Source organism: Chroicocephalus ridibundus, chromosome 3 (assembly GCF_963924245.1).
Source record: "Chroicocephalus ridibundus chromosome 3, bChrRid1.1, whole genome shotgun sequence".
NCBI classification, from domain to species: Eukaryota; Metazoa; Chordata; class Aves; order Charadriiformes; family Laridae; genus Chroicocephalus; species Chroicocephalus ridibundus.
The window spans coordinates 90,034,089-90,057,823 of record NC_086286.1 but is presented as its reverse complement, the minus strand read 5'-3'; the positions used below and the strand labels follow the sequence as shown (position 1 = coordinate 90,057,823).

At 44.6% G+C, this 23,735-nt stretch overlaps 1 protein-coding gene across 4 annotated transcripts in view; it reads left to right on the top strand.

Annotated features, from left to right (window-relative positions):
- The first annotated feature begins 2,018 nt into the window (after window positions 1–2,018).
- Window positions 2,019–23,735, top strand: part of NT5E (5'-nucleotidase ecto) — a 29,301-nt gene continuing 7,584 nt past the window's right edge. Inside the window, exons 1-6 of one of the 4 annotated variants that reach the window (XM_063330054.1) lie at window positions 3,761–3,897; window positions 4,809–4,898; window positions 8,501–8,723; window positions 13,890–14,078; window positions 18,942–19,139; window positions 20,649–20,800. In XM_063330054.1, the coding sequence (XP_063186124.1) occupies window positions 4,890–4,898; window positions 8,501–8,723; window positions 13,890–14,078; window positions 18,942–19,139; window positions 20,649–20,800 (771 nt within the window). In that variant the 5' untranslated portion in view covers window positions 3,761–3,897; window positions 4,809–4,889. Of the gene's footprint in view, window positions 3,898–4,808; window positions 4,899–8,500; window positions 8,724–13,889; window positions 14,079–18,941; window positions 19,140–20,648; window positions 20,801–23,735 lie in introns of all 4 variants that reach the window. The other 3 variants (XM_063330053.1, XM_063330051.1, XM_063330050.1) reach the window with 3 other exon arrangements.

The following is a 23,735-nucleotide window of genomic DNA, read 5'->3' as shown; positions in this document are numbered from 1 at the left end:
TTTTACTGGAAGCTCTATACAGAAGCACCAGAAATTACTTCTAGTAACATTTAACCCCAAAAGTCAAGACATATTCATTATCCTTTGTCCATGGTGGCTTACAGGATGAGAGCTTGTTGCCCATACAGCTCTGCTGAGTGACCTAGAGGAACGATACAGAGCAACCCACTTCCTAGAAGGAAACCACAACGAAGGAGAGGTAATACCCACGTTCTCCCAAGAGACTGCTGGCTGGCTGTGGCATTCACCCTTGCCCAACCAAGGTTTGCAACACTTCAGCCCATGTCAGAACCAATCCTGTGTGAGAGCTTTGGAAATTATTAAAGAATCTCTGGAATAGCTTTCCTGAGACATACACTGTGCTGAATATAAAGACCAATTTCCACTGTCACGGGATGTGCCACTGACATTCTGAAGCATGGCTTAATCGCTTCTTTCAGAGGAGGAAAAGGGGATAAAGGAAGGAGTCAACTTACAGTTACTTTTTTCCTCTCTTTAGCCCTCTCTCTTTCTCATAGACTTGTTAGACACACATTTTCTGGTGCTCTCTTGTCTTCTCTAGCTTCAGTTCCAGCAGCCTCAGGTGTATTTCTGTGCATTTTCACAATATCATGCTTTTCCTTAAAACATCAGTGGTAGGCAGGAAAGGCTGCGATAGGAGCAGGTGGATATCTAGTGGTCATCCTGTTTTAGGAGCAGATGCCTTGGCTCAGATATCCCTGCTCTGGGCATCCTGGCATGGTTCTTGAGTAGGCCCTTTTTAGCACAAGGTTGGTCCTGCATATTCTCCTTCTTCTTGCCTTAATTAATATCCAGGAAGCTGCTTCCTAGGATAAAGGCACAGTCACCACAGAGCCCTCCCACAGCAAAAGGGTGCCTATTTATGTGGCTGATCCCCTTGCAAAGGAATGTTGCATGAGATGAGATCTTCTCAGAATCAGAATGAGAAGCTTGATAAGGGAGACATCATGAATGGCCAAGGCCAGCAGGCCCCCCCACAAGTACTCCGTTGTCAATCCCTGATACACGAGATGTAGTGCTTTTCCAGGACAGCCCAGGCCATTTCTGATACGCTCTCCCAAACCAGACTAAAGTGTGCCTGTTCCAGGCACGAAGAGCTCTGTGGAGTTTGGGGTAGGGCTGTGCTGTACAAGCCAAAGACAATATTGTGGAGGCAAATACCTTCTGCTTCCTTGGGTTTTTTGCTCTGTCTGTGTTTGCACAGAGCTTGCAGTGAGCAGAACCAGCATCTGTTTATAAATTATGTGGCTGGGGACAGTGACTGATGAGGAAAGAAGACAAGGCCAGACAGATGGCAACAAGATAAATGTTTGGTGCACACATGCACACACACATGGTCATCGAGAAGTAGAGCAACTGGCCACAGTTGTCTTTGTTTCTGACGCAGCTGACTTCCTAACAGATTTGGCCCACTTGGTAGTGCTGGTGTTGCAATTTGTCTAGCAGGTTTGGAGCGGGCCTCTGGATCAGGATGAAGCGGGTGTGACTGAACTCAGGACTGGTGCTTAATTTCTACACGTCACGAGCTGTTTAAACTCATAAAGTCAGTGGAGATCTAGTCAGTACAGGGAATGTCCCCCAAAGAGCAATCCAGCAGACCAGCCATGGCACGAGACACTCAGCTGCCCAAAAAGAGACATCCAGACATTCACATGAGGCTGGCAGGTGTGACACAAGACCTACACAAGATCCTCCTTTCTGGAGGCAGACCTGGAGACCACCAAACAGCACCAGCACCTTTGTTTAAGTGATGAATCGCAGCCAGTGTGTCTACTTTAGAGTGACAGGATCACTCTCTGAAGTGCCAGTGACTGTCCTGACAAGACTTCCATTGCCCACAACAAAAACTTACACAAACTAGAGCACAGGTAGGCACCTACTTGTGGACACCTAATTGTGTCTTGGCTTTGAACTGAATCCCAGCCAGGCTGTGAGCAAGGGCCAGCAGAGGTGGGGGGAAACGCAGACAAAGGGGATGTGAAAAGGAGGAGAGGAAGCACAACTCCAGTTTCTGCTAGAGCAGGTCATGCCATTAGGGATGGGGTAGGTAGGGATGGGGTAGGAAGAGATGAGGTAGGTAGGGATGACATAGGTAGGGATGGGGTAGGTAGTGCACAGCTCAGTCATCCAAGGGAATGAGAAGATACCACACAGCTTTTAATTCAAGTCACGTACGGGAACATGGGGACAGTGGGAGCACAGCCACATAGCCATCACGGAAGAAAATACAGGTTCATTCACTTTCCAGCCATCTGAGGAAACAAACAGACCAAATGAGTTCAGATTCCATCCAGTGGACTTTGGGTACCCAGGAAACCGGGGCATGACATCATCTAGCGGAAAGGAGACAGCAACTTGTACAGCCTCCGTAGTGCTGTAAGAAACCCTCGCTTCTCTACACAGTGGGGAAGCTTCTGGTTTTAAGAAAAAAATGGACCAGTCAGTCACTGCTTACAATGTGCAATTGTCCAAAAGTTGCAAGAAAGTATACGGAAGTTACAGCGCTTCGGAAGCGAACTTTCAAAAATTTCTTTCTCCAAATAATTTCATCATTTAATAGTGGTAGAAGGTGTTGGCCCACACGGTGGATGCACAACTTAAAGGAGCGGGTGGTCCCACCAGTCAGTTTGATTTACCGAAGCGGCGATCACCCCACGCCGTACCCCAAACGAGTTGTTTATTTAAGGCATTGGCAGATTTTCCCCTCAGTGTGCATATGCCAAACCGCAACTAAAAGCTTAGCATTTAACCACAGAAGGAAAATCTTGAAAGCAATTCATGAGTCTATGCTAAAAACACTAGAGCTATAATTAAATCAACTCTTAAAGTAGCGTAACTCTTTTCAGGGCTGAAATAGCACTCTCTTATTTTAAGAATCGTTGGAGAAAGCGGAGGAGAGGAGGTTGAGTGGAACCCTTAAAACAAACATTTTCATGTGAGGGTTCGGAAACCCCTTTCAGCGTACTAAACATTCACCAAGGCTTCCTGTAAGCACTGGAGTTTGTCCTTTCCCTGCTGGCTGAATTTCCATCTCGTTTGACCTCCAGCAGCCGGCCGAAAGCCCGTCTCCAACCCGGTGGCGAAGGACACACCGGTGGGGCGGACGGGGCAGCGGGGGCTGGCGAGTACGCGGGCTCAGGACGGCGCCCGGGGCTTAGAGGTCCCCGAGGACCGGCGGGCAGCCCTCGCACCGGGAAGGTGCCCGGCAGCCCCGGGCGACCGCCCCGAGCCCTTGCAGACGCCCGGCAGCCGCGGAGCACCTGCGGCTTCCGCGCCCGACGGGCAGGAGGCAGGGCGCGCCCTTTGCGACGGGCGGGCGCCGGCCGCTCGCCCCGCGGAGCGGCAGCGCGGGCGCGCAGCCCAGCCCCGAGGCTCCGCCGAGCGGCGCGCAGCCTGCGCGGGTTCCCCGGAGGCTCTCCCGCTCCCCGCCCCGCCGCGGCGCTCCCCGTCCCTCCTCCCCGCCCGCGGCCACCCACTTTCCCGGCCGCCGCTCCCGAGCGGTGCCGCGGAGCGGCGCGGAACCCCCCCCCCGGCATGGCGCGTCGTGCGGGCGCGCTGTGGCTGTGCGCGGCGGCGGTGCTGTGCGCGGCGGCGGGGGCGGCGGAGCTGCGGCTGGCCCTGCTGCACACCAACGACGTGCACGGGCGGGTGGAAGCGCAGGGCGAGGGGACGCGGAGCTGCGCGGGCGCGGAGCGGGCGGCGGGCTGCTTCGGCGGCGTGGCGCGGCGGGCGGCGCTGGTGGCGGCGGCGCGGGCCGCGCACCGCAACGTGCTGCTGCTGGACGCCGGGGACCAGTACCAGGGCACGGTGTGGTTCTCCCGCTTCAAGGGCCGGGAGGCAGTCCACTTCATGAACCTCCTGCGCTACGATGCCATGGTAAAGCGGGACGGGGCGGGGGTGGGGGGCGGTGAGCGGTGCGGTGAGGGGCTTCCCTCCCTCCTTGGGTGCTGGGTCTTTTCCTCCCTTTCCTCCACTGCTGCCGTTGTTTGCGTCGCTGCCTCCTTGAGCGGGTAGCCTTGCGTCGGAGAAGGCTGTGGGTCACACTAAAATAGTGGGATGTAAGCAAGGAGAAGAGAAGCGATGGTGATGCTGGGTGAAGTCATGAGCTGGCAGCCCCATGGGCAGCCAAAAACCGGGAGCTGATGCCAGGGCTACACAGAGGAAAAGACAGCGATGCAGTGGAATAACCCCCCCTTGGGAGAGGCAGGGGCTTGGGGCGGGCGGCAGGATGGACAGGCTCTGTTGGAAGAGGGGTTGGCAGAGTCATGGAAGCAAGCCCAGAAAAAGTCAGGCAAGGACCCTAGCCTGCGACAGAGGGGTTAACCCTGGCCGAGGGTCGTGGCCTGCCCTTGCCGGCTTCGGTGGTGCGGGAAGTGCTGTTTCAGAGGGTGAGGATTTTTAGTTTTCATCAGTCCCACTCTGGTTATGTCCAGTCCCACCAGAACTGTGCTCATGATGGGGTGTAAGGGGCTGTGTGCGGGTGGCCCAGGGACGATAACAGCACATCTGTGAGGATGCTCTCTGAGATGGTGCCAGTCTCCCACCTTTACTCTGTCTCTTTTGGTTGTCCAAGTGCTGAGAGGAAGGTAGAAGAATTTGAGACTGAGACTGGGGCATGTCACTCCATGTCCTTAAATCTTTTGTCTCAGGGCAAGAGCCTGTTAATATATAAGGAATTATCGTGGCTTATTTTGCTTGCGTACAACTCCAGAAAGGAGGAGAGGGATTAAAGTTATGTTTGTGGGTGACTGCTGTTCAAGAGTGACTGTTTATTTATTTCATCCCAGTTGTCAGCTTGAGGGGAAAATTTTCTGCGCATATCACATCCTCTGTCTTCATCTTTTTTGCTTTCTCTGGAAAGGATTGCAATGTCCCAGGTAAAAATGGCTTCACCTGTTTCTTCCCTGTGCCTCAGAACAGCTATGTAAGGGAAAGGGGTGCCCCAGTGCACTCTCCTAGGTTAAGCACACTTCATACCAGACAAACAGGTCTGTGAAGGATGCTGCTGCCTGTTCACATAGTCTAATGAACGGTTTTCTAATCACAAAACTAACATTAACAGAGTTTTGTTTCTTGGTGGTGACCGGGAAGAGCGTGTGCATTCAGGACTCATCCTCACTGAGAGCTGGGGAGCACTTTGGGGTTCTGCAGTGCAGAAATAGCTCAGGGTGGTTTTTCCTACCTTTCTTCCCAACGCTTGCTGCTGGCTGTCATTTCTCTTGCATTTGCTGGTTTGACTGGTTCATGCGCAGGCTGGGAGTTTGTACAGTTCCCAATGATATCACAAGAGGAAATTCTTTCGGGCAAAATCAGCAGTGTTGAACTAGAGCTCAGTTTTGGAAATGTGTTATGTAGGAAGCGTCTGCAGACTGGTTAGGAGATCCCATGAGCTTTTTCATCAGAATAAGATTAAAAAGTAATTCCGCACCCTACTGGACAGCCAGAGGCTTGTACTTCATGGTAATGCATTAGGTGAAGTAGTCAACCACGTGCTCTCTGTGGAGGTGCTGCATCTTATAATTTAAATATTGTCAGTGGATAGAAGGGGACAGAATAGATTGAGAAACTACAGAGGCTTCAGCACCTTTCTCTGCTACCGAAGAGCCTGAGGACAGATGGCGAGTGTTGGGCAGCACTGCAGCATCCTTTTCGATTCTTCTGTCCATGGACCACGGGGACCATCTGGTGGGGATGGTGGCCGGGGGGACACAGGGTAAGAGCCACGCTGCAGAAGGGTGAGCTAGTGTTTCTTTAAGCAAAATTTGGGAAGTCACATCCCTAACAGAAGGGGTGGGTATTACCAAAATGGTTAGAAGTGAGATACAGGAGTAGGATTACAAACAGGATGAAGGAGGGAACATGACTCATAGAAGTTTTTACAGGATGGGGGCAGGAGCCACAGGAGGATTTAGCTGTCAGCATTAGAGGTTTGTTTCACAAATAGGACAAATTTCCTTTCTTAAGTTTGCCCTTTTCTCATTTATGCCTGTTATCACCTCAGGCCTTTTTTCTCCTGTTTAGCTAGGTATTGCCTTCCAAATTTTCTTGACACTAGCCTTTCTTTTTGGTGTAATTAACACCAGAATCCAAATTAAGTATCGCAAAGGCAGTAATTAGAGGGGTGATAGAAGTCTTCTAGCTTTACTTCTAAGTTGCATCCTTCTGTTAATTTGTATCCTGATTTTGAAATATTTTTAGCCTGGTTTCTTGTGAAAAGGAGGATTATATGATCACGTGCTGCGTGCCTGAACATTTCTGTTTATTCCCCCTTGTGACTTACACTTATGTTGGCCAGTGGATTCAGATTTGGTGAAGGGATATTGCATAGGTACAGAGTCCTAGAAGCTCTGGGTGTAAGGGTAGTTAGGGAAAGTACAGGAACCCAAAACGATCCACATCCTCCTCCCCAGAGGAGGAGCTGCATCAAAAATAAAACTATTATTAGCCACCAGTGATTTCTCATGACCAAGAGACTTTATAACCACCCGCACCATGGGAAAAATTTTGATCAAAGCTTGTGTCCTGATGGACATGAAATAATCCAAATACAAGATACAAAGCCAAGAGAAACAAGGTTTCATAAGTGGTTGGTTAGTTGGTTGTTGGTTTTTTTCACAACAAGCTAATGGCAGTTACATCCAATTCAAATTCTTATTTCATTTGCAACCTTTTTTTGGGGTAGTTTTAATTGCATAGTTAGGAGGAGTAGAAGGCATATGCATGAGCCAAAAAGGAAATAGCTTGTTACCATTCTGAGATGCTCTACCAGTCCATGGATGTCTTTTCAGAACATCAGTCGGGAGTTTCCTTAGAGTGTTATTCTTTATTATTATTATTATTATTATTAATAATAATAATAATAATAATAATAATAATAATAATAATAATAATAATAATAATAATAATAATAATATTATTTTTATTTTTTCTTACAGCAAATTCGATTGCAGTTAGAATACAGTTAGAAATGGGATATGGTTGGAGTGCATTGTGTCTTCCCAAGTCAGGATTTTCTTAAAGATAATCCTCAGTTCTTTTGGAAAAGTGCTGCAGCAGCATGCCAACAATTTGGCTCCTTCCCTGGGGTGTGAGTGGTGTTCTCACTAGCGTCAGCAGGAGCAGTCAGTTGCCAATGCAAGTTACTGCTGATATCTTGATTTTTCCACAGGGCCATTGACTACCTGCCTGTGGGTTTCTGAGGAGTCAGGAATCTTTGTCTCCCCCAAAAGAAAGACACTGCCAGTCAGTTGACTGAAATACTGAGCTTCCATGTCCGTAGTGGCTTCAGGGTCCTGCTTGGGTTGGAACGTGATCAGGGTTAACATAATCTGTTTGGGGAATAAAAGTTGGAACAAACACATAGGGGTTGTTTATCTAAGTGAAGCAGAGACGTATATAAGTCTTTTTAGATGATGAATGTGCCTTTCCCCACTTAATCTTCAGAATGAATTTATGAGCACAGTTTTGGCTGGAAGAGTTGGTCCGTTGGCTTTAGCGCTCCTTTCATGCTCTGCTCCACTTGCCACCCAAAAACTTGTACCAAGTTACACTATTACCACGTGTCTACAGCTATATCATTTCCTCCCCTAACACCTAAATATGCCGTGAGGTTCTTGCGTATATTGTGCTTCTGCAAAGTTGCCGTCTACAGAGGTTTTGCTGGCTCTTGCCAAACTTGCAGGCACAGGCATGTGGCAGCTGAGGCTGATCACGAAAAAGGGGCGGGTAGGAGTGAGTTCCGTGGTCCTTTAAGGTTAAGTCTATTTTTCTCTGCTTAACCCACCTAGAACAACTAAGCATTCTCATCTTGTTGGTATGACCTCGCGAATAAATAAACTGGACTGCTCCTGATAGCCTTAGCGCTTCGCAGTGCTACGCACACACCTGCCTGTGTGCGCGCACACCTACTGTGGATTGTCTGTGGAGGGTCTCCCTAGTTGATAAACGTTAGAGCTTCTGCTAGGTAATGGTATTGACGATGGCTAGAAAATGATATTTTCTTGTTACATGTTAAAGCACGCAAGAACTCTTAGTAAATGTGAATTAAATATGTTTTAAAAAAATCTGTAGTCCAAGCACAGGCCCTTAAAATGCATGTTTTATTTAAAGATAACAATTATTGGCATTGGCATTTAACATTTTCTTCAGTATTTTTTTTAAACTATGTGTTTTCCGTACACAAAATACATCTTTTCCTTTGTGGTTATTTTTAGTCCTCTTGCAGTTACAGGATGAAAAAACAGTGGATTTTAATCTCGTATATGATTAGAAGTGTCTGAAAAGCAAAAACCTAAACCTAAAAAAAACCCTCAATTTTTGTGTTTGTGAGAAACAGGAATGTGCTGTTTTAGACAGGATAAGGTTTTCTTCCCTACAAGATAGATTTTGTTTTCCCAAACATACCTTGTATATAATTTATGCGAGTATTTAGACTGAATATTGGAGGTAGGGTCTTATATTTTCTTCTTGCTTTTCACAGGCTTTGGGGAACCATGAGTTTGATGAAGGTGTGAGCGGATTGTTGGATCCTCTTCTTGAAAATGCTAATTTTACAATCCTGAGTGCAAACATTAAGGGGAAAACCCCACTAGGGAACAAAATGATGAAATACGTTAATCCTTTTAAAATCGTACGTTTTGACTCAGAATCAGTAGGAATTGTTGGCTACACTACAAAGGAAACTTCTTTTCTTTCACAGCCAGGTATGTTTTCTTTAGTATATAAGTTTATAACCTTTGTTACTATTTTGTTACTTGCCCGCTTGTTTGAGTCCAAAGATGAATGTTTTCAGCTGAAAAGTGAGAAGTTTGTTGCTTTATCAGTATTAACTTGTGTTATTCAACTTTGTAACTGACTGGTTTTTAAACCGGAGAAGGCTTCTTAACATGAAAAGCCATTTTCATACAGACCTGAATTACTTAGCATCACTGAATTATCTAAGAATATAAGAAGGTCATGAGATTGCAGGAGAGCTGGGGGGAACGTTTGGTGGTTTTATTGTTGTTTGGGTTTTAAAATTTGTATTCTTTTATATTTTATTGTTATTTATCTATTTAAACAAATGTTAAAACATGAATACAGCTTGTCTCGAGAGTGAAACGTGTTCAAACCAAGACATTTTTCTGGGTGTTGAAATTTTGCACTTGGATGCCTCCATGCTCAAGCCCTAGTAAAAGCAAAGAGAGCTTGATGTGTGTTTTTGAAGCAGAAGTTGCCCAAGATGTTTTTAGCCTCTCAAATATTTCCAGAGATCGGACTACAGAAGGAACACCCATTCAGCTTTTACCACAATTGCTTCATTCATGAGTAAAATTAGAATTGATGAGGAAAAAGACTTCTCAATTTCTATTTTTTCCAACATTTAAGGGGTTTTGGTTTGTTGAGGATATTTTTTTTAGTAAAATAAAATGGTCTACTGGAATGAGAAACACATTCGAATCAGCGGCAGGAGATCTGAGTCACTGCCTGCACAAAGCTCAGCCCCTCTCTGACAAAATCAGACTTTCTTCCCTGGTTTGTGCAGTAGGGATGCCCTAAGCACCGGTTTAAAACATTTTCTACAATGAAAAAGGACTTCATATTATTACTTCTTTTTCCATTGCTTATTAATATAGAAGTAACGCATAGCTTTCTGGAGAAAAGCAATATTCAATACTTTGGGGAAGTATTAGAATATAAACCTGTTCCTTCTGTGCTCTTTAATTCCTATGCTGTATGTTTAAACTATCAGGAAGTGGACATCTGAGGTCAGAACAGACTTCTGTATCTCACTTCTAGTTTACAGTGATGTGTTTTTGGTGTCCTTTTTTTTTCCCCCCCAACAAAAATGAAAATCGATCTGTATTTTGTGTAGGCAATAGAATTTCACCTGTGCTTGAGGGCATGAGGGTAGATACCATCTGACATCACGCTAAATCTGAAAAATGGACAGACAGCCAATAGTGTGCTTCATTAAGGATTAATGAAATAGATCTCAGCTCTTCTTCCAAACAACTGTGTTGGTGCAGTGAAGTCATCAAATTAATTTTCTTGCAAATAAATATACTGGAGGAAAATCCAGATGGTGTTTTAGTGATTCTCTGAAGCATTTAAATACAGTTCCAGTAACGTCTAGACATCCTATTGAATGCCTTGGTGTGCTGAGACATTATAACAGAGGCCACAACTAGAAAAAAACAGCGTTAAAAGGGAAGGCTTGTTAGCTCCATAGATGGAGCTGAAGCAGCCCTAAGCTAAGTATATCCCACAGTGTAATTGAGTAACAAGCAGGGCAAATTCTAACAGTAACATTTATAGTGTTCAGAATTTTTATAATTTTCCCCTTTGCCTTCTCAGTCTGTGGAGGAACACTTGGAAGCTTTGAAAATGTGAATTCAGGATATGTTAATATGACTCAGTGACTATGCAATCCTTCAGACTGATAAAATCATGGCAGAAGTGGGTTGGTGGCAAAATAATTATCAGCCTAATTCCTTAATTCAATTAATAAGATACGTTGTGAATTCAGCACTTTGCTTATCTCTACACACTTCTTCCAGATGATTCGGTGTTCTCAGAGTCTGCAGCAATTGCTTTGGCATGCTGTACGCTCTTAGGGCATTCTCAGGGCAAATAGGAAGCTTGAAAATGCTGAAACATGTGAATTCCTACATGACTGCTTTCTGTGGAAATATTTTGTGAGTGTGATTTCTTCTGTTGTTAAACCTCAATAACTTGCACAGAATTATGAAATTACAACTTGTACTTTTCATAATCTGCTTAAAACAGCTATCAACATACTTGAACAGAGTCTTTAAATCTCAGTGTTTCCATTGTGAAGGAACAATTAATCTCTGCTGAAGGTACTGTTAATGTTACTGTTTGGAAACCATAGGGATGGGGAACTCTTAGCACAATTTATAGATGACAGCCAACTGGCAGTTCTTTGAAAATTCTCCTCCGTTTTGCTGTATACAGCTATCTCAGCTGAATGCCCAGCCAGTTTTTCCACATTGTACAAGAGTTGTTCATAACTTGGCACACAGACAGAGTTGTCTATGTATTTGCTTCGCACTGGTAACCCCAAGATCATCTTTCTAGTATTGGATGGTACCAGCTCACTTGCTTCTGCAGCGATGTTGTAAACCCCACAAAATAGTTAATGTCTTTATCTGTCCTGAGAGGTACTACATACACATTCGGTGCTGTGAAATAATGTATGTCATTTTGCCCACTGTCTTTTTGTATAAGGTGGAAACCCAAAGCTCCTTACTCTGTAACCCCACAGGCAGCAAAATATTTACAAAACTATCAGCTTGGCAGAGTTTTCTAAAATGGAATTTTAAATTCCATTTATTCCACTTTATTTTGGCTGTCTTGCGTAATATTTTTCACATGCAGCCAGTTCTTTTTGCTTGTTCGTTTATAGCACAGATTGGATGTTTTATCTGAAACCCTACCCCATCTGAAAAGAGAAGAGGATGTCACATGAGTTTAGTGCCTTGAAAGAGAAGTGAAATACTGACATGGGCAATAACTAACTCTTAAATAAGCACTTGATTTTAATTCATATTGTTTTGAAAAACATACAGTTGAATGCTAAGCGGTTTATTGCTTTTTGCCTGGTTTCTTAGAGAAATGAACGCTGTGTAATTCCTCTTACAGTGCCCTGCTGTGTAACTTCTGAACCTGCTGGCCCATTTCAGCTCAGTTAGTCGAAGTGCTGAGTTGACTAGGGTACGAAGCTGTGTGAGATGCCATGGCAGGGTCACGGAGAGGGGGAGCACAAGGAGCCCCTGCAGCCCCCAAGCAGGAATCCCTTTCTACAGCAGGCAGTGGATGGGTGGGTGGGTTGACATTGCCACTGCTTGTCCCAGCGCTGGTGGCTGCCAGTGCCCTGCCGCCATAACAGTCCTGGGAGAAAGATGGACTTACTGGCATGGGACAGGCCTCATTTTTCCCCTCATTCTGAAAGTAGGTTTGTTTGTTTTAGTATGGTTTGAAGATTAATAATAGTATGTCTTTGGTGCATGGTGCGTTGTAGGCTGCAGTGGCGTAGAGGGGTAACAGAGCTGGTGCTGATGGGGAGAGCTTGGACCACCTGGCTGCATGCCATGGGAGAAGTTAGCCTGCAGGCAACTGCGTGCTAGCACAGATAGTCAGCAGTTCACGTTTGCTCCTTGTTCAGAGACCTCAGCTCTCTTTACAGAACTGGTCCCCACACCGTGGTGTGCATGGCTGTTTTAGGTGGTCCATGGATGATGAGATGAGCACGTGAAGGGCCTACACTCAAGGAGCATTTCTCAGACTTCCCCTTTTGCCAGTAGCTCTGCATGAGGCCCAGCTTCTGTCAAGACAAGGATGTACAAAGAGGTGCTGAAGCCGGTTCAGCCTGGAGAAGGGAGGCTAAGGGGGAGCTAAGTGCAGTCTTCCACTGTCCTAAGGGGACAGTGGAAGTATAGAGAAGACAGGGACAGACTCTTCCCGGAGGGGCACCGAGAAAAGACAAGAAACAATGGACTCAAGTAGTACCACAGGAAATTATGGTGGGACGTAAGGAAAAAATTTGTCATGGTAAGAGCGGTTAAGTCACAAAACAGGTTGCCCAGCGAGGTTGTGGAATTTCAGCTTGCTCAGACAAGACCCTGAGCAGCCTCATCTGGCTTTGAGTTCCTGCTTTGAGTGGGTTTTGGACTAGGTGGCCCCCGGAGGTCCTTTCCAACCTCAATTAACTTATGACTCTTTGATTCCAAGAAGAGGTCCACAGGAAGAAAACGTGGGGGATGCGCTGCACAATTCGCTCTGCAATGTGCAGTGCAGAGATTCCCTCTGGCAGTAACAGAACTATTCAATGGGTGTGGTGGTGAACCAATTTGTGTAACCCTCTTTTATATCTTCCATTGTAGCAGCTTCCTCTTCATTTCCTGAGACATTTTGCAGTGGATTGTGAATTCGTTTCACTCCTCCCTTTGTTATGAAATAATGTAAATCTTCTGACATTAAAGGCATATTTCAAAATGGTTTTATCAAAAAACTCTGCAGGAAGGAGAGGCATTAGGTAGAGGGGAAATTGGTAGAAATGTTGCTCGGTTGTCTTCACCGGAAAGTTTAGGATAACAGTTTGCTGACTCTGTTCTTAAACTCTGTTCTTAAAACTTTGTCAAAGAAATTATCTTCTTACATAGGAAGTCTTTTTGCGCAACCCAGGACACTGTGCCCAGGATAAAAGTGCATGTTTGTCTAGCGCTCTTGTAACTGTTTGTCATGTTAGAATAATTTCAGCGGGCACAGAAACCTTGCAGAAAGATTGTGAGTTTCCCAACATTGTGGTCCGGAAAAGGTTTCTCCTTTCCAGACTTTCCGTTCTTTATGTTCTCGTTTCAGGGTGGTAGCTCAATTGTGTGCTGTGCTGTATTGGTATTAGTAAGAGTGGTTTACATTAGGTGAGATAACTTGTGTAAAAAGGCAATTCAGAGTTTAGTGCAGGACTTCGAAGTAGCGACTGTTTAAAGCCTTCTGAGGGGGATGGAGAACGAGATGAGTATGGAGTAAAAAGAGAGAGATTAACTTCACTCTGGAGAAGATAGAAGGTCTCAAAGGAATATAATTTGGGAAGAAAAAAGCTTAGTGGTACAATACAAGTGTTTATACTGAAACACTTACTGACGTATTACTCTAAGCACTCGGGTGCTCCTGAGAGACTGGAAAACATCACGTCAGATCAGGAGCTTGAACCAACTGGGGGCATTTGAAAGCCACTGACTTTCAAAGTTCCATTAATTATACAAAACAGTATCCGATATCAACTACTTTTTTTTTTTTAAACTATAATTAAGGTACTTTGTAAATATATTCACATTTGTTCCTTTTTTTGTTTGTTTTTTTTTAAGGGGAGGATGTAATCTTTGAAGATGAAATTGAAGCATTGCAACTACAAGTGAATAAACTTACAGCTATGGGAGTGAACAAAATAATTGCACTAGGACATTCTGGTTTCACTGTGGACAAAAATATTGCCCAAAAAGTGAAAGGAGTGGATGTTGTAATTGGAGGACATACAAACACATTTCTCTATACAGGTATTTTACTTCTTACTACCATGTTGCTTCTAGAGCAAAGCTGGAACTGTTTTTCTTTAAACTTGGAGAACTTTCACAAATATAGTTTACTGCTGGCTGTACTGGGCCAGATTCATAGCTGGTACCTATCCATAACTTCCGTGGAAGAAACTAAAACAGTCTGTGAGCAAGAAGTGCCCTAAGTCACTGAAAGGTTCCTTGATGCTGTGGATGTTCAAGGTGACCTATACAAAGTGGGACAGAGGAACAAAGGTAGTCATATCCATCAATTACTGCCAAATATATTGTACCTGTTTCGAGCTCACACATGGGTAGCAACAGGACGAAGGGCAACAGTTTTAAACTGAAAGAGGGGAGATTTTGATTAGACATTAGGAAGAAATTCTTTCCTGTGAGGGTGGTGAGGCACTGGAACAGGTTGCCCAGAGAAGCCGTGGATGCCCCATCCCTGGAAGTGTTCAAGGCCAGGCTGGATGGGGCTTTGGGCAGCCTGGTCTAGTGGGAGGTGTCCCTGCCCATGGCAGGGGGTTGGTACTAGATGATCTTGAAGGTCCCTTCCAACTCTAACCATTCTATGATTCTTTGATTCTATGAAAAAAGATGTTTACATTTAAACTTGTGTGTGACTTAACCAAAAAAATCAATCATACAGTGTTTCAAAAGTGATCACATATTGATTTTCTATAGAATCTGATTCTGTATTCATAGCTCTCCATTAGCCCTGCCATTAAAAAACTTCTCCCACGTTTCCTATGTCTTTTTCAGTCCCTCTCTGAATCTCTGACTTTAGTCTTCTTTTCCCTAGAGGTAGACATAATTCCAGAGATAAACACTGTTGATTTGATTCCTTCCGCAGCAATGTTACTTTAAGCAAAACCTGCCATCAGCAGCTTCTCCAGTGCTGCTGCCTTCCCTGTGCCAGTGAGTAGGGGCACAAGTAAAAGAAAGGCTGTTTTTTTTTAAACCATCAAAGATAGCTCATTATATTTAGCAGAAACTTAATTAACTCATTGAGAATATAACAGGAACTTTCTGTAATTTTCAGCAAAATTTCCCTTGTGCCCGAGTCATAGAGATAGCACCATGTACCCAAGGAACTTTACCACTTAAATGTTTTGCACTGTCTGTTTCATCCTCTCCTCTCCCTACTCATCTCCTGTCACTTTCTCATGCCTTTTATGTCTCATCCAAGCTCTCACCTTTTACTATCCCGCTTGTTAAGGAGAAACAATTGCATGCTACCGTCATACATTAAACAATTTGGAGTATCTCTTGAATTTAGCCTCAGGGAATAGCTTTGATCACTAAGCTGGAGCCACACAGCATTTTACACATCTACCTACAAGTCAGAGGCCTCAAACACTTAGCACAGGGATGCAGCAGAGAAGTGGCCAAACTGGAACAGATGACAGGACCATCCATCCCAACGTCTTGTCTCCAAGAGTGACCAAGACGGAATGGTGAGGGAAGAGTGGACAAGGCTGTGGAGACGCTGTACACACATCTTCCCCCATCTCCCAGCAGCTTCTAGCTCAGGGACTCCCCACGCCACAAACTGTGTCTTGGTATTTACTAGCTCCCGCTGGAACTTCTCTTCCCTGAACTTGCCCCATCTCCCTTTGACTGCCCGTCAGCCTTCACAACAGCTGGTGGCAGGGTGTTGCACCACTGACCTGTGCATCCTGCAGAGACCTTGCTCTTTCGTCTGTGTGCAGCCCGCTGCCCACTGGTGGCATTTTTCAGCAGTTTTATTGTATTATTTTTTGTGATGGGAAAACCAAGGCTGCACGCAGTATTCAAAGTGTGCACTCATCGTGGGTTTACACAGTGGAATGCAGATTCTTTTGCACAGCCTTGTTGGCCAATGCCTGTAGAGAGTTTGTGCCTCGAAGTGGTAGCCATTGGGTGCGGTCCAAAGAGGTGCCACTGTTTGCAATTTGGAATCGTGATCTGAAGTGCTCCAGGAGTTGAGATATCTGACTTCATATCCTATCTAGGGCTGTAAGAGTTCATGTGCACATCTCTTGTCATCCCAGAGACAAGACTAGACTGGGCCAAGCTGTTCTGTCTCTCCCCATTTGAAGCTGTTCAAGATTCACAAGGCCAGAGAAACCACATAGGATGGGACTCTGCAGCCTTCAGGTTAAAGACCTCCGCTGGGAGTGGGTTCTGGTCCCTTTTCCAAGGGCTTTACTGTTTTAATAAAACAAGTCTGTCTTTTTTATTAACGGTGGAGAGAAGTGAGAAAAATAAGAAGAAGTATCTGGGGGAGATACACCAAGAAATATGTATCCACTTATTTAGTCAAAATATGGTTTTTGACAGAAGTGGTCTGAGTCTGTAGTTTTTATTCCAAGTGCTGAGAAGCATTAGCTAATCTGTCGAGGAGCACCATCAGTGCATTTGTCAACCATTCCCCTCTGAGTCAAAGCCATTAGCCAACACAATGCAATAGCCACCTCTGTAGAGGTGATTTGACTGCAGAGTGGAACATCTGATTTTAAATGTCTCTGTCTGTGTGTCGATGCCTATACATTAAGCCTATAAGCTCTCATTTAAGTCAAGAGATGTAATCAATAACTGTCAGCAGAATTTGGGAGAATATTTCAGCTCAGTCCAAGTGGAGACGTACCAGCTGAATCCCTGGCTGTCGCGAGAGCTGAGAGACATATTGCCCATGCGGACACCTCCATAGAGATATCTTAATATAAGGGCCTAATCTTGGACTAGTCCAACCTTTCATCTAAGACGTTTGCAGATCTCCGGTTTATCCACAGATTATGTGGCAAACGCTGTCTTGACTTATTCAGGCGTGCTTTGGGTTTGTAGAACTGCTTCAAACAGTAATGGTAATTTTAGGCTAGAGCATTTTAATTTCTGGTTTTCTTCAGAAAGGACGTTCTGAGAACGTAGTGTGTTGGCTACAACAAGGTAAGAAAATAGGGAGGTGTTGCAAATTCTTCAGTTACCCCGTATGAATTTGTGCATTTGTAACGAAACAGCATTGCATCTCACACTGGGACTGAGATGTGTGCATGAATTCTTAGTGCTGTTTTCTTTGAGGATAAGATGCACTGAAAAGTCTTTTCATTTCATTTCATTTCATTTCATTTCATTTCATTTCATTTCATTTCATTTCATTTCATTTCATTTCACATCTGTCTTACAACAGAACAATGTTGTAGTGGTAATTAATGCTGCAAGAAAGTATTAGTATCAGAAAGTCTCTCTTCAAAAAGCAAGAAATGAGCAAGGCTCTGGAAAACCACTTAATCTCACACAGCTGATGTATACTAAAACGATGACCAGAAATCATGGCTTTCTCTTGCTAATGCCCTGTTCATTTGAGGACTGCACAAGGGCAAGGGATCAAAACTGATTCCTTTTTCAGTTCCAAAAAAACTCAAAGCCACTCTTACATGCACAAATCCTGCAGGGTTCTCATTAGCTCCAGGGTTTCCTAAATTCTTCCCAAAATAAATCAAATAGTGAAGAGGCACCACGAAGAAACTAACTCTGTCGGCCAGGCTGAAAGTAGAAACACTAGTTCTCTGGTAAATTTAGCTCATCTTGTAGTTTGTTACAGCTGTTCTCCTTGGAGAAGAGAAGGGATCAGAGATAAATATGAATCATGTTGGGAGTTCTAGGAGGAACATTTGTCATGTTGCTTATCCCAGGATTTCATATTATGGAAACAACTATAAATGGAAGGAAACCAGTTGTTCTGTGAGCAGGGGATGTGAAGAGCCTGCTTTCCTCTGGATCCATGTCTTCTGTGCCTGCTCCCCCATGCCCCTGCCCTGCCGGCACCCCGGCTCTCGCCCACATGGAGATGGGAAATGCCGCCGGCTTTGGGACAGGAGTGAGCAGTAGGCTTAGAGGTGTCTCTGCAGTGGGAGGCAGCACGTGATGCCTCTCAGAGCTGCCCGACCTTGGTCTTTGCTGACGGTGGGGCAGGAATACTGACGGGAATAACGGGGGAGTGATACGACTCAGATAAGATTGTCAAGGAGACAGGGAGAAGGCTGGTACCCTTGAGACAAGACCTGTGCTGCGTAGTTTTCTTGGCCGCTTTCCTCCCCTGCATGGTTTCTACATCCTGTGGCAGCCTGAGCCGTTTGAGCTGAGATCTCTGTTCTCTGTAACTGCGGTGCTTTAATCTGTCTGTTTCCAAGTCCTGCGTCTAATCACCCTTCAAACTTTGCAGGTTGGTAAGAGTTTTACATCCGTGGCCACATAACAAAAATGCTGATGAAGTTTGCTGTTGCAGAGGGTTTGCAGCCTGTCTGAAATTTTGGAGGCTAAGTTTGCTATAGTTAAAAAAAATCAGTTGGGTGTATGCACAAATTGATGGAACTGCTTGTATTCTGTAGGTAATCTGACTGCATATTATCAATAAAAATAGTTTAGACTCTCTTATATCAAGAAGTCCTATGTATGTTTTACTAACATTCTCATTTTCTAGCTGATGCAGAATAATGTTGCGTGAAGGCTTAACAATAAACTTTTCAGTCAGAGGCTGGTATGTGTGCATTATTACTGAGAGGTTTAGGTTGAAATAATCGGAATGAAAAGTTCCTTTGTTGTTACTGTGACATGATGTCATGGAGGAGTGTGCTGTCACAACTTAAAAAACACTGTGGCAGTTATTAGAGCTCATGTCCTGAAAACAACATCGTCTTTTATGAAATAACATAACTGGTCAGTCAAATGCGTGCTTGTCATCCAATGCATTCATCGTTGTTTCTGCTTAGTATCCTATTTGGGTTTTTTATAAGGCTGAGAAACATTTAAGTGTCATTCTAATAATTCCTTGAAGGCCACGTGAGCTGAAGACCCACTTTACACGCTTGTTTCGTCCAGGCACCCCACCCTCTACTGAAAAGCCAAGCGGCTCCTATCCACACATGGTTGACTCCGACGATGGGAGGAAGGTGCCAGTTGTACAGGCTTACGCTTATGGAAAATATCTCGGTTACTTAAACGTTACCTTTGACAAGAACGGAAATGTGGTGGAAGCAGTCGGAAACCCCATTCTGCTGGACAGCAGTGTTCCTGAAGGTACGTGGACCAGACCGTTGAACGTGCCTGCAGCACGCCGCTACCATTCGAGTGTCATTACGTTAAAGACGCGGTACAACGGCGCAGAAGAATTCAGCTTTCTTCCTGGGCTTGCAGTTCTCTTCTGCGTAGGATTCAGGCTGTGTTATAGTCGTACCCATTTGCCTGTTTCTCTTTCTGAACAGTGGCCTTTGAATATGCACAAATTCAGTGTATGTTTTTTGTCTGTTTAAAATCACTGGACGTCCTTTTGTAGGAGCTGAGGTGATACACTACCTTACCATTTAGCAGAGCCCGTTTTAGCTAGCCCGGTAATTATCATTGAAAAGATTATGAGGACTAATTTACACCGTTTTGCCAGGGGCTGGGTTCTTCAGAACAGAGTTTAGAGCAATATAGGAAAGTGGAAATGTTCCAGAAAAAAAATGGAATACTCTGTCAATGTGCAAATATAGTAGACAAACCCCATGGCTTCTTGTTTTCAGTGCTGAGCGTGTTCAGTGTTTCAGTTCTGAAACATTTAAAGAATGGGAGGAGAGTCTCTCTGTTGCTCTCTGTTCATAACTCTGAGCTCTCTTACCTGCTTTTTGTCAGCTTTGTAATTACCCGGGGCTGTTTCTCTGGTCTTTGTTTCTTGTCCGGTGTTTTGCTGTATGAAGCTCTGAGCTTTTACCAGACTTTCTAGGTTCTAGCAGAGTATTTGTAAAATAAATCCTTTAAAAATGTTATGTTCATAGATATTATTTACTGTGTTATTCTCAGTGATCTATTAATGTAATGAGATGATGTAAAGAGACTTTACATTCTCTATCTGATGTCAGTAAAAGTAAAAATTCAGATACATAGGCGCTTGTATTTTATAAATGTCGCTGTTGCTGACAGTTACGTGGCAAACTGCTTAAAACTAATAGCTAATATAAAACAGTTGTGACATTACCAGTCTGCATATATAAGTATCTTTGTATCTGTTTTTTTTTTTCTGACAGAATTCGATTTGCACCTGGCAGACAGATGTGCATAGAGAATTAATTTCTATAAAGGGTTTATTCCTTGACATTAGTATTTGAGCTAGTATTCCTTTTAGCACTATGTTCAAGGGGAGGAAGTTATAATTGGGGAGAAAAAAAAAAAAAGGTACGATGTCAAATAAAGACCAAGCTCACTTGTATATTAAAAATTTTCTCACCTGTAGAGGTAGGTGCTAGAAACCCCTTCGGTCAGAGGTTGGAACAGGACTGGGCGAATATATTTTTAAGTCTTATAGGGGAGATGAGCTTGCTGTGGCACAGGAATAGCTTGTTCACTTGATTGTCCTGTCCTGCCTGCTCCCCTTACAGGCTTTGTTTGAGTTGAGTGTAGATGTCATGTTGCTTGAAGAGCCCTTAGGGAAAGTGTAATGCTTTCGAATCATGAAGAGCAGGTTTTTTTCCTAAGCTTTGTATTCACTGAAGCGTCACTAATACGAGATACGTGTGATGCTTATTTTACACTTTTCATACTGCTTTACAGATGAGCACATTAAAGAAGAAGTGGAAAAATGGAGGAAAGACCTGGGGAATTATTCGGAAGAGATTGGAAAAACTAGTGTTTACCTGAACGGTACAAACCAAGCGTGCCGTTTCCAAGAATGTAACATGGGAAATTTGCTTTGTGATGCCGCGGTAAGACGTTGCCACAGCAGGTGGCAATCCCATCTAAGCGTTACTTTAGAGCTATCAGATGAAACGCTCCCAGGCTCTGAACTATCAGCGCACGGGCTGTGTTCTGCTTTCCAACACCATAACATCTAGAGCGTCCCTAGAAAGATATGGCAGAAGAAAGGTTATAATTAATCTTACTGTATAGAGTAAGGAGCGGTTTCTTCTATGTGTACATCCTCATACAGAGACCAGCTTGTTCGCAGCCGGCTCTGGGGCTGTGGTTTGAAGAGACACGGCGGTCTGATCTAGGAGCCCATTCCTCAAGCAAGGAGGAGAGCTCGTCTCCCCCGCTCCTCTCCCATCCTGCTACCCATCTCCTGCTCACAGCACTTACCTTCTGCCCCGTTTTTACCCACTGGGTTCTGCTCGTCCTTTTTTAATGCACTAGCCCAGAAAAAAAAATTCTGTCTAGTTTTCTGACGAGTTACTGCTATGAATTGTCCCCTCAAAGAGACCAAAAGGTGCCAGCTGAAGCAAAGGAGGGGGAAAGGCCACACTCACAGCCGGGCCCAGAAGAGAGAAAAGTCCACAGCATCCCAGCCCAGAGGGAGTCACTGGCCCCTGCTGCATCCTGATGGATATCCCTGAGCTTTAACAGTCCCGTAACACCAGAAGGTCTTTTTATGAGAAGTCACTTCCAGTTTTTAAACTAGCTGGTTTTGGTTGTTTCGCTCTCCCACAGCAGCACCATTTCCTTTGGGTGCTCCAGGGGAAAACGTTCACTAACATGACTGCAGAAAATGAGCACTGCCGTAAAGTCAGGAGCCAATTAGGAGCCATGAGTTTTCATTTAGATATTTCCCCAAAGCTGGTCATCCAGGCCATTTGATTGCTTTTATTGTAATCCTTAAAATAATTCTTAGTACATGGGCTAATTTCCAAATTAGATTAAGATTTGGGAATTCCGCATACAGTTCCACCAAAACAGTTCCACCTTGCTTTTTTCTTCCTGCTAGGCGTTTTTATATTTTTATTTGAAAAATGTGATCAAATGCTTTGGCATTTTTTAAGATGCAAGAAAGTAACTTTAAGCTTTCAGAAGTCTGTGGATTCTCTTCCTATACATTTTGTCAGGGGAGATCAAAATGTACTTTAGTTAAATTGGTGTCTCTAGACAACTATCTGTCTGCAGTCATGAGGAGATACATGGATTGTCCTTCATGGCCTTTGCATTACCCGTTCTACACTTGCTTTCCGTCTGGTGCCAGGCATACAGGGGTATGAAGGTAAAAACAGACCTGTCTGTGCCATGGGCTTGAATATTTAGAGCTGTCCTGGGAAATCCGGAGATTGAAAAGCGTGAAGGATTGATTGAACGGTTGTACTGGGTCAAAACAGATGTCCATTTAGTTCAGTGCTGCTTCTCTCCAGAGTAGCCCAAAATCTCAGAAAAAAAGGTTGACAGACCCAGATGGCATTCTACAAAGAACCTTAAAGGAACTCAAATGTGAAATGGCTGTGAAATGGCTAACATCAGCATGTGAGCTTTTGTTTTAAACTGCCTCTGTGCTCGGGACTGGAGAGCAGCAAGTGTAGCACCACGATTGCACCTGTGCAACCTGCTCTAGGTGACCCTGCTCTGGCAGGGGGGTTGGACAGATGATCTCCAGAGGTCCCTTCCAACCGCTACCATTCTGTGATTCTGTGTAATTTAAAAATGCTTCTGTGGGGAACTGAGGAATTACAGACTTCTAATCCTGATATCTGTTGCAGGCAAATTAGTAAATCAGGGGGTATAGTTCCGACTGAAATCAGCAATCAGAAAAAAAAAATCTGTTCATTCATTAAGTATGAGTTATGAACTGAAGAATATCCCATGGATCTGGCCATAGGGAATAACTTTGATCGCTAAACTAGAGCCACAAAGCGTTTACACATCTACCTACAAGTCAGAGGCCTCAAACACTTGGCACAGGGATGCAGCTGAGAAGTGGCCAAACTGGAACAGATGACAGGACCATCCCTTCCCCATCCCAATGTCTTGTCTCCAAGAGTGACTGAGGCAGGATGGTGAGGGAAGAGCGGACAAGGCTGTGGAGACGCTGTACTCAAATCTTCCTCCATCTTCCAGCAACTTGCAGCTCAGGGACTTCCTAGACCACAAGTAGTGTCTTGGTATTTACTAGCTCCCACTGGAACTTCTCTTCCCTGAACTTGCCCCATCTGCCTTTGACTGCCGTCAGCCTTCACAACAGCCGGTGGCAGGGTGTTGCGCCACTGACCTGCGCATCCTGCAGAGACCTTGCTCTTTCGTCTGTGTGCAGCCCGCTGCCCACTGGCTGGGTGCCTGCTGGAGGCCGAGGAGTAGTCCTTGCACTGGAACACTCGGTCCCTATCCACCCTCTTCACGCCGCTCACGATTTCATAGGCTTCTCAAATATTTTTGTTACGTTGTCTCTTTACCAGGTCAGGCAGTCCTAGCCTGCGTCATCATTCTACGTTCAGAAACTTTTCTGTGTCTGTGGCTGTCCGTGTCACCCCTCTCTGAATCATTCTTGAAATGAGAAAACACACCGATCCCTACCCAGCCTCCACAAGCCCGTCTTGATTTTATAGACTTCTGTCATGTCCTTTCTGTATTTCTCTCCTTGTGAGACTGAGGAGTCACAACCGTAGTCATTCCTGCACGGAAACCAGTCCATCCCTTCCATTACCCTTGTTTCTTTTCTCAGCCTTTTCCTGTTCTACTCATTTATTTCTGAGGATTAACACTGTAGATTTATCATCCTCATGCAACTGAGTAAATCCCTGGTCTCCATTTTCTTTTCTTTAAGATGCCGCAAGCAAATGTTGTCTTGTCCGTTCATTTTGTGAGCGTTTTGCCACTGTTGGAGGCATGATGCTGTGCAGAGTAGACTTTTGGGTCTGACCTAGTATGCCTGTTTCCTGTGCCTCC